Source organism: Nanorana parkeri, unplaced genomic scaffold, assembly GCF_000935625.1.
Source record: "Nanorana parkeri isolate BGI_ZX_2015 unplaced genomic scaffold, ASM93562v1 scaffold2208, whole genome shotgun sequence".
Lineage (NCBI taxonomy): Eukaryota > Metazoa > Chordata > Amphibia > Anura > Dicroglossidae > Nanorana > Nanorana parkeri.
The window spans coordinates 32,785-44,124 of NW_017308476.1; the positions used below are offsets into that span (position 1 = coordinate 32,785).

Consider the following 11,340-nt stretch of genomic DNA (forward strand, 5'->3'; position numbering starts at 1 on the left):
AGCTGCATAAAAAGGGAAAGGTAGAGCAGTCCGGTAAGGGGGGGGGGGGGTGAGTGTGTGATAATATACCAGGCCACATGCCCTAAACATGGTCGGGTGCCTGTGTTAATGAGGACCAGGGCTTCATTTGCACAAACATGTCCTGGAAGTGGTGGGAGGTCTGCGGTTGGTGGGTTATTCAGAATCTGAAGGCCCCCTTTACAAATAAAATAGACCCCACCCCTCTACGTAAATGAGTATGATGTACATAGTAACCTTAATCATCAAAAAAGAGTGAACGTGTAAATAATGACAATTGACCTATATAAAAAAAGTCCAACACTTCACTTCCATTGTCTATTATGTGGTCCATTGATGCAGATCCTGGTGTGCGATGCCCAGCACATTGCTAATGTGCCAATTCCAGCACATCTCACTATTTACTTTTTAATTTTTTTTGAACTTTATTGAAATGTTAAAAGTGACATTTCATTAAGTTTTATGGGCAGAGCATGGTGGAAGGTGGTTGTTCAGTATTGCATTACACTGTGCTGAAACAAAAGTAGTGCATGCTGTACTCTTTGCAGTGCACACCACCTCAATATACAGTGGTGCGGTGGTGTGAACTGCAATCATCTGTGACAAGGCAAATTGCCTTGTCTTCCATTGTGACTGTGGTGGAAAAAATAAAAGTAACATATAAAAAAGTAAAATAAAATAAAAGTCACATATAAAAAAAGGGGAAACCCCCCCCCCAAAAATACGTAAACCAGCAATTATGAGTATGCACAGCAGTGATTATGAAACCAGCAATGATGAGTATGCAGAGCAGTGATTATTTAACCAGCAATGATAAGTATGCACAGCAGTGATTATAGCACAGTAGACCGATGACACAGTCTTCCAGTCTAGTCAATGAGGAGACCTGGTGCTATAGTGTGCTATAGCCCAGGGTACTTGCGTTACTGCTGGGTATGCGTCCGGAGTTTCAGTAGTTGACTCGTTAGTCCAGTTCCAGAGGAGCGAATGGAGCGCTGAGTTGATCAGCGTCCTGCTACATCAATAGTGGGACGCCGATCAACTAACGAGCGGCGGCTTTAAGCCGAGCACTCGCTCTAGAGGGGGCGGAGCTACAGGGCGCGCCTGCGCAGGACGTAGAGCCGGGCAGAGAGAGAGACGCCGGCGATCCGCAACACGCCTGCGCAGCACGATCACGGGCACTGCCACCAGAGGCCATCACCTGACGTGGGCGACCCGAGGAAGAAGGGGCCCGATGTGCCCGCACAGGCCCGCGACGGACGGCGGCACCTGACCTCACCAGGGTACGTTCCTTACACAACAAGATGCTGTCCCACCTAGCTATGTGAATGAGAAAGGGGTAGATACAGTAGTACCCTTACTCATGCACCAAAAACAATTGAAAGTTTAAATAATGATACTAAGACATTTGACAAGTCTTGCATAAAAAAAAGTCCCACACTGCACATCTTTTCTCTATCACATTGCCCAGTGATGCAGATCCTTATCAAACACAGTTTGATAAACAATGCCCGCAGAGCACTAAAATGTTTTTTATGACAGACATATTTTTCAAATTTACATAGTTACATAGTATTTGAGACATAAGTCCATCAAGTCCAACCTATTCTCATTCTTAGGAGTACTTGTACCCCTGTATATTACGGTCCCTCAGTAAATCGTCCAAAAGCTTCTTGAACGATTCCACACTCTGAGCTGAAATCACTGCTGGTGACAGTGAGTTCCAGACCCTAACCGCTCTTACTGTGAAGAACCCCCTTCGCCCCTTGTGCTGGAATTTCTTTTCCACCAGTTTTAGGTGGTGGCCTCTATTTTTTGTAATGGGGTTAATCTTAAAGAGTTTGTTGCTAATATTGCTGTCACCATTGAACATCTTGTACATTAAAATCATATCCCCCCTTAATCTCCTTACTTCCAACGTGAACATGTTTAAATTTAGTAGCCTCGTCTCATAGCTCCGGTCCTCCATTCCCCTAGTAAGTTTGGTTGCCCTCCGCTGGGCTCTCTCCAGCTCAAGGACATCTTTTTTGAGTACTGGTGACCAAAACTGGACCGCGTACTCCAGATGGGGCTGAACCAGTGATCTATAAAGTGGCACAATTATAGACTTGTCCCTGCAATACATCCCCTTCTTAATACAGGACGGGACCCCACTAGCTTTGCTTACTGCAGCCTGGCACTGCAAGCTACCATTCAGTTTGTGGTCTACAATGACCCCCACATCTTTTTCTATTTCTGACTTCCCTAGTGGCATACCCACAATTGTATAACCCATTTGCTTATTTTTATTTCCAAAGTGCATTACTTTGCATTTATCGACATTAAACCTCATCTGCCATATAATTGCCCACTCCCCTATTTTATCCAAGTCCTCCTGTAATGTTATACTGTCTTGATCCGTTTCTATTACCCTCCCGATTTTTGTATCATCTGCAAACACTGAAACATGACTATTCACACCCTCCCCGATGTTATTAATAATTAGGGTGAACAGCATGGGACCCAGCCCAGAACCCTGAGGTACACCGCTCATGACACCAGCCCAGTTTTGAAAGGAGCCATTTATAGATATCCTCTGGATACGATCCCGTAGCCAGTTCTCTATCCATGTACACACCACTTCATTCATTTAATTTTTGTGATTTCTGTTTTTCTTATTATAATAAACAAACTTCCATTGCCTCAGTTTTTTATGACAGCTATGTTATCCTTATATAACTTTTAGAAAAGAGGAAGGAGGTTTTTGTACGGCTCTATATCAATGTGTGAGAGGGTAATGCTGATACTGCTGACAGTAATAACGTCCTTCATCATCTTCAGTCACTCCAGTAATTGTTAACTTGAATTGAGTCCCAGAGCCTGAACCACTGAACCTATCCGGGATCCCGGATTGCCGATTGCTGGCACCGTAGATAAGAAGCTTTGGAGGTTGTTGGGACTTCTGTTGGTACCAGGCAAGGTAGCTACTCACACCAGCACTGGATGTACATGTGATGGTGGCTGTCTGTCCTGGGGACACAGAGATAGAATCCGGAGTCTGAGTCATCACAATCTGTCCACAGGATCCTGAGGATGAGAAGAGACATATTGATTATTGATAAATGTCTGTATTTCTTCCTATCAATCCTGATGTGTGTATTTATTGTACAATGTATAAATGTATGTGCAGAGGATGATGGAAGGAGCCTCATCTCTCACCCTGAATAGAAATGAAGATGACAGCCAGCAGATAACTGTGAGAAAGCATCTTGAAGTTTGTGGAGTGTCAGATACAAAGTAGAAGATGTCTCCTGTACAATGAGATATATAGAGAGAGTGACAGGGGAGATGTTACACCCCACACACTGTGTATGCAAATACCAGGAGATGGAAATTCTGTGGTCGGCTGTCACCTGACTGAATATAAAAATAGATTCAGTTGAGTGCAGAAAACCATTCATAGTTTGTGTCACAATTTATAGTTATGGATTAAAGAATACCAAGAATATGATCAGTGTGCCCTTGAATAATGTGAATTAGCACCAGGCACAGATTGCCCATTCTGCTGCTCTGCAAAAAAAATATTTTGTGTTGATGTGTGATAACAGCTGATTCAGAATGTAGCACGTCTTAATGTAGCACGTCCCAACCAGTGGGTTAACGTAATGCATAGTGTGAAAAGGCAATTAATGACTGTAATTTCATATAGTACTTGGCCATGACACCAAACCTTCTTATGTAAAGGTATATGTAGACCTTGGCCACAGAGTCTGTAAAAATCACCCCACAAACAACAGAAATATAATTGCAGACCCAATGTTTTCAACTTGTATCCTTTTTCAAAATTGCATGCTTTACTCACAAACCATACAGCCATTGATTAGACTTTTCTTTTTACCCCATTGTGACATTGAGCCCCTTGCCTTCTATGCACCTTACTTGGACTACAAATGTCCCATATCTCTAATAGATAGGGGAGGTGTTCTGAAATCCGCAGAAGATGGCAGAGAAAGCTTAGGATGTTTGAGATTTAAGTTATGTGCACAGAAAGTTTAAAGGACACAAGGTTTCTAGCAGGACAAACAGATATTGTCTGCTCTTGCTGTAAATGTTCCTAGCTTGAGAAAAGAAAAATAATGCAGCCATCATATCTAATGACTAGTGAGCTGCTAAATATTACATTTCTGGATGCTTTAGATCAGGGGTGCCCATAATTTTTTGTGTTAAGATCTACTTTTCAAATGATGAGCTACATGAGATCTACCAACGAAAAAAACTCCCTCGCTCTCTCTCTCCTGGCTGTCTCTCCTTGCTCTCTCTACTGGCTGTCTCTCCTCTCTCTCTCTCTCCTGGCTGTCTCTCCTCTCTCTCTCTCCTGGCTGACTCTCTCTCTCTCTCTCTCCTGGCTGTCTCTCCTCTCTCTCTCTCCTGGCTGTCTCTCCTCTCTCTCTTTCCTTGCTGTCTCTCCTCTCTCTCCTGGATGTCTTTCCTCTCTCTCCTGGCTGTCTCTCCTCGCTCTCTCTCCTGGCTCACCTTCCTGTATTTTGCAAACAGTACAATGCAACAGGCTGTGTAAACCAATTTTCTTTGATGTAATACATAGCAATTCAACCACCAGTATCCACCAGAAAGGTGTCAGGGAGCTTGGCTCAGCAGACTCCGGCTAATAGGTAATCATGTGTGCACAGCGAAATAAATATACCAAAATGGAATAAAGGGGCCGCCATTCACACCCTTTGTGATCTACCAGCATCAGCTTTGAGAGCTACTGGTAGATCACGATCTACCTAATGGGCACCCCTGCTTTAGATACACTTTAAGATGGTTTTGGAAGATGTATTAGGTTTTAAATGACCCTAGGGGGGATGGAAGCTCTTTTTGTCTATCCCATACCTGTTTTTGTGCAAAAAAGGGCCACATTATTTGCCTAATTTTACTTTTTTCTCAGTAGAAAAGTAGAAAAAATTAAAGTATGACTATAAAGTGAAAGAGAAAAACACAAAGAACACTAAAATAATGAAATAGACTAAACTATCCTAAATACACCCCCCTAAAAATAAGAAAAATAGATAGAGGAAGCCATTATTCTGTTAAATCGCAAGATAAGGAGTAGTAAAACACAACCATTGTGTAGCACAACAAAGCAGAAAACAGAGCCTGCATATGAGTAAATATGTCTGCCACTGTGAACATATTTCATTACAAATAATTACTGCCAATGTACCACAATAAACCAGAAAATGCACTTGCACTATTTTTCCTGGCACAGCACATCACAATGCACTGTGCTGCATCACCATACATTGAAGTGTGCTGGAGGTAAGGTTGTCACCTTTTCTGTGAAAGAATACAGGGCCTCATGAACTCTTCCCTATTAATAACCTTGGAAACAAATCCCATTTCTACCATCCAGACCAGCAACATACTGGCTGGGTAGCAACCCTAGCTGGAGTACCACCTGGAGTGCCATTGCAATGTTCTAACACTTGCATGGTGTGCTTCCAACACCAATGCATAGCTGTGAAGCTGAACTTAACAACCTCCCTACAGCTGTATGGTAGAAAAATGGCGGGGAGGTTGATGTCTATTTCTGGAAGGACGTCTATAGATGTCATCTTACAAATGGTCACAGGGCGTCTGCTGACCCCTTTAGTATCTGTGCCCATATCACAACTTTAAATCCAGCTGCAGACAGCTGAGTACATAGAGACAATGTACAGGGCCAATCCGGGTGGCTCTGTGATATGTGATTGGTGTGATGACTAATTACAGAGGTCACATGTTACTGTTGTGATATTTGGATAATGGTAAGCATGCAGGGATCAGTCTTAAAGCTGTTTTTTTCTTAAACAGGAACAGTTTTTATTTTTCCTAAAGGATAACAACCAAGGCGATCCAATAAAAATAGCTTATCTTCAGCATATAGCAAAATGAGGTCCACTTATCTTCAGCATATAGCAAAATGAGGTCCACTTATCTTCAGCATATAACAAAATGAGGTCCAATTATCTTCAGCATATAACACAGTGAGGTCCACTTATCTTCAGCATATAACACAGTGAGGTCCACTTATCTTCAGCATATAACAAAATGAGGTCCACTTATCTTCAGCATATAAGAAAATGAGGTCCACTTATCTTCAGCATATAACAAAATGAGGTCCAATTATCTTCAGCATATAACACAATGAAGTTCACTTATCTTCAGCATATAACAAAATGAGGTTCACTTATCTTCAGCATATAACAAAATGAGGTTCACTTATCTTCAGCATATAACAAAATGAGGTTCACGTATCTTCAGCCCAACATAAAACAGAGTCTCACCGACGTAAGTCTTGCTCACAGGTACAACACCAGAGTTCCAGAGCTTTTTAGTAACTTCCCACAGAACAAATAGTACGTAATACCCAGTCCAGATCAGCAGCTTACACACCTGTGCTACTCCAACTCCTCTACACCTTCTGTGGAGTTTCCTGTGTTTTTTAGCCACTTTCTCCTGCCTGGCAGTTAACACTCTGCTGGCCCTTAAAGGGACCACAACCAACATAGAGGGGACACATACCAACCTTCCAGGACCAATCCCTGGCATCCTTGCACACTGTTTACACCCAGGGTCCCCCCACCTTATTCTTACTACAGAGGAAGGAGATTACTCTTTGTAGTTTGTGAATGGGAAAATCAATACAGCTGATCTACAGCAACTGACAATTAATTTATTGAATCTCATTGACGCAGGCCTTTTTAACCCTTCCACTGCTCATCATCTCCTAAACTACTGGTCTCCAGTCTGCCTCTGTATTGTGACCTGTATATTAACCCCTTCATCTCCTGATCCCTCTATGTATGCACTGATGTGGTGTATCCAGTTCACCATTACCAAGCTCTGTGTTTTAACCCCTCAATATCACCATGTTCCTTCATTTGCAAAAAGTTTCAGCAGAAAATTAGATCACCTTGGGGTGTCTACTGTCCAAAAAGATTTCATTTTGGCAGTTGTCTGTATCTTCCTAGCATTTTTTTTAACAGAAAGTAGGGATTTTTTTTTTAAATGTTGGTAGTTTTTACCTTTTGTAGTAAAATATAAAAATCCCAGTGGTTATTAAATATCACCAAAATAAAGCTCTATGTCAAGGTCTACCAGTAGATGGTGGTATCTTCTAACATATTGCAGTATTGTGTTATACGGAGTCATTATGAGAAAGGTCTGGGGAAGTAAAGATAGGAGTGATTCCTTTTATTGACTCATTGGATATATAAATAATGTGAGTTTTGGGAATACTAAGGGAAGCATTTATAAATCAGGGTTATGACCTTACTGTGCCCATATCCCAACTTTAAATTTAAAAATAATATTGCCACACATGTATAAAGCACAGCGATGTTCTATGCAAATGTTCATTGCTCTCTTTATGACTCTGCAAATGAAGAAAGGACAATTTAAACAGGGGGACTGCCTGGTTGGACCTCTCAAAGACATGTACCTGTCTTGTCCTTAGAGTATATTTCCATGTTTACAGCCAAATTGGGATATTGGGACAACACCTTTTTATATTTCTTACATGTTCACATTTACATAGTACAACTATTTTTTTATTTTAATTGCTGCTTGCACAATACATGTTCTGTTCTGAAAGAAATGTTGTCCTCTGTGCTGAGTTTTCCTCTGGGATGCATGGTGGGGTGGGGGTTAAGGTTAATTTAAACATTAATTAACAATTTTTGTACTGTGCTGGCAGATCGCGTAACAGTTATAAACCAGATTTGAACACTCTCTGCCACAACAAAGGGCTAAAGATCTAGAAGCATTGTATGGTAAAGAGAGGAAGCCCAGTCTCATTACAGACATTGGAATCAATAAAGAAGGTGAAAATAAAGTGTAACTAAACTTAAAACAAAAAAATTTATTCTATTGCAACTTGCCAGTCCTCTGATGTGGTGGTTGCATTTGTTTTCTTTAACTGCCTCCGGGCCGGCCGTAGTAGAAAAATCCTGCCAGTAACACACTTCCTGTCCTAAAGTGACAACACTCACACTGTGCTGTAGTAATGGTGGAGTAACGTTGTCACTCTAGGCAGCTCTCCCGATTAGGACTACAAATGTCCCCATCTCTTCTACACAAGATGGCTGGGAAAGCTAATAACATTGTTTTGAGATTTCAGTTTCAAGACTTCTAGCAGGATCAACATTTATTTTCTGTACTTGCTGCAAATGTTCTTAGCCTTGAAGAAAAAAATGAATGCAGCCACCACATCTAAGGACTGGTGAGCTGCAATTTATAAAAAAAAATTTCTTGGGTTTGGTTTTGAATCTGTATTAAGTTTTAAATGACAGCTGAGGGTAACAGAAACTCTTTTTAACTATCCTGGACCTTGTGCCAAAACAGACCTATTTATTAACCTCAATTTAATTTCTATTTTTTCTACAGAAAGAATAAAAAAGTTGCAAAAAAAGTAAAGTAACGGTATAAAATAAAAATAAAAACACATATACAAAGAAAATAAAAACAATAAACCAAACCACCCTAAATACCCCCCTAATAAACCCTCTGCCCTAAATAAATAAAAAAAAAGGGTTATACATTAACTTTAAAAGGATTGTATAGCCACTTGATTTTTATACGTTGTATTTAAATAATTGTATACAAATATTAATAATATTAAAAATAAACTGAGTCTATGTGTAATTTGTAATTATATATGTACATAGAGGCAGCCATGCTTTTGTTAAAGCACAAGATAAGAAGCAGTAAAGCACAACCATTGTGTAGTTAAGGTTGCCACTTTCCTGTAAAGAATACAGGGCCTCATGACCTCTGTCCTATTAATGTCCTTGGTAACAAGTCCCATTTCTACCAGCCAGGCCAGTAAAATACTGGTTGGGTAGCATCGTTTTAGGAGAGCCAACTGGAGTGCCATTGTAATGTCCTAACACTTGCATGGCGTGCTTTCAACACATACACAATGCATAGCTGTTAAGCTGACATTAACCACCTCCATACAGCTGTATTGTAAAAAAAATGACAAGTAGATAGATGTCCATTTCTGGAAAGATGTCTATAGACGTCATTCTACAAATGGTTCAGGTACAGTGTTGCATGATGGAATATGTGTTAGTCAAACTATCACAGCACTGAAAGGGTGTACTCAAGTAGTTAAATAACTTTTTTCTTATCTTTAAAATGACAACAAAATTACCTAACCCTAGAAATGTTTAGTAATGACAATCTACAAACAGATACTTATAGATATATATCGGCTTTTTATTCTTTGTCTAGCTTATATATCGTTTCCTCCCCATTCTTCTCATAGTGGCCATTTTTATTGAGGGCAGATGAATCCATCTCCCTTTACTTCTTGGAGCTCTGTAACATGTGACTAGGACATGTGGCCATGTACATCATCTCAGGAAAAAGATACCTCGTTAGATATTGCCACACATTTATAAATGACAGCAGTGTGCTTTACAAATGTGCATTGCGTTTTGTTTGTTTTAGGACGTGGAGTTCATGCAATTAAACTGAATTAGGAAATAAAACTTTAAACAGGAGGAGTATCTGGTCGAATCTCTTAAACTCATGTACCTCGCCTCTCCTTAAAGTGTATTTTCCTTTTTGCATTTTATATTTATAACACGTTCACATTTATGTAGCATACCTTTTTTAACTGCTGCTTGCACAACACACACTCTATTCTGTCTATTCTGAAAGAAATGCAGTTCTCAGTACTGAGTAAGTTTTGCTCTGGGATACGGGGGGGCAGGGGCTGGGCAGCAAAACATTATTATAATTAACCCTCTTGTTGTTAGTTGTAAACTAGATTTGAACACTGTCTGTCCTAACAAAGAGTTAAAGATCTAAAAGCATTGAATGTTAGTGAGGGGAAGCTCAGTCTGTCCCTGGTATTTGTATGGGGACAGAGTTTTCTTTAGCACTGAAATTGAGAAACTTGCACAAAGCCTCCTACATATAGACATCTAAAAGGTAAGAAATATTTTTTAATTATTTTACAATGTGCTGTGAGAACTGGAACACAAAACAAACATATTGAGGGAGTTTCTCAAATTTGTCTGCATATAATTCAGAAATAATGGGAAAGTATACTGTAAATACTTCTACATTAAAACAAGAGCCCACAGAGCACCCAGCAGTATAATTTTGATTTATCCACTCTGAACCTTTGCAATAAAGTGTAGCAAGTAAGTACATTACCTACAGCAAAGGGTTGTAGCCCCAAATAATGTATTTATTATCTGATTGTCTGTTGTGGGATATAGAAACACTTTTCTAAACTTTATATTACAATTTTCATGATCATTCACAACCCTTTTCCATGCAATCACAGATTTGTTATCATTGATGTTATAGATTTCATCACATACTGTATATATAAAAGCCGTCATATCATATTATTATTTTATAAAAGAGGAAGGAGGTTTTTGTACGGCTCTGTATCACTGTGTCTAAGGAGTGCTATCACTCTGCTGACAGTAATATTTTCCTTCATCATCTTCAGTCACTCCAGTAATAGTTAACTTGTATTCAGTTCCAGATCCTGAACCACTGAACCTGTCCGGGATCCCAGAATGCAGAGTGCTGGCCCGATAGATAAGAAGCTTTGGAGGTTGTTGGGGCTTCTGTTGGTACCAGGCTAGATAATTACCATTTACACCAGCACTGGATGTACATGTCATACTGACTGTCTGTCCTGGGGACACGGAGATAGAATCCGGAGTCTGAGTCATCACAATCTGTCCACAGGATCCTGAGGATGGGAAGAGACATATTGATTATTGATAAATGTCTGCATATCTTCCTATCAATCCTGATGTGTGTATTTATTGTACAATGTATAGATGTATGTGCAGAGGATGATGGAAGGCGCCTCATCTCTCACCCTGAATAGAAATTAAGATGACGGCCAGCAGATAACTGTGAGAAAGCATCTTGATGTTTGTGGAGTGTCAGATACAAAGTAGAAGACGTCTCCTGTACAATGAGATATATAGAGAGAGTGACAGGGGAGATGGTACACCCCACAAACTGTGTATGCAAATACCGGGGAGATGGAAATTCTGTGGTCGACTGTCATCTGTAATATAAATATAGATTCAGTTGAGTGCAGCGAACCATTCAAAGAGATTGGCACAAATTATTAACATAGATTAAAGCATGTGGTTAGGAATCACTCTCCCTGGATGTGCAATTGACGCGTTCAGGGAGAGTGATTGATTTTAACCCGCATGTAATCGTATTACATACAATTATATGCAGTGTGCTGGTATTCAAATGTAGTGGCTGTACCATGATTATTAACTTGAACAGGTGACAGCTGCCACTTATAAA

General features: G+C 40.1%; 2 gene segments (V, D, J or C); both read right to left on the minus strand.

The window, feature by feature from the left end:
* Positions 1-2,776: 2,776 nt before the first annotated feature.
* Positions 2,777-3,265, minus strand: LOC108801059. The segment is given in 2 exon segments: positions 2,777-3,084; positions 3,217-3,265. Coding segments are annotated over 2 exon segments (357 nt in total).
* Positions 3,266-10,457: 7,192 nt separating this feature from the next.
* On the minus strand, positions 10,458-11,014 carry LOC108801071. The segment is given in 2 exon segments: positions 10,458-10,759; positions 10,892-11,014. Coding segments are annotated over 2 exon segments (351 nt in total).
* Positions 11,015-11,340: the final 326 nt, after the last annotated feature.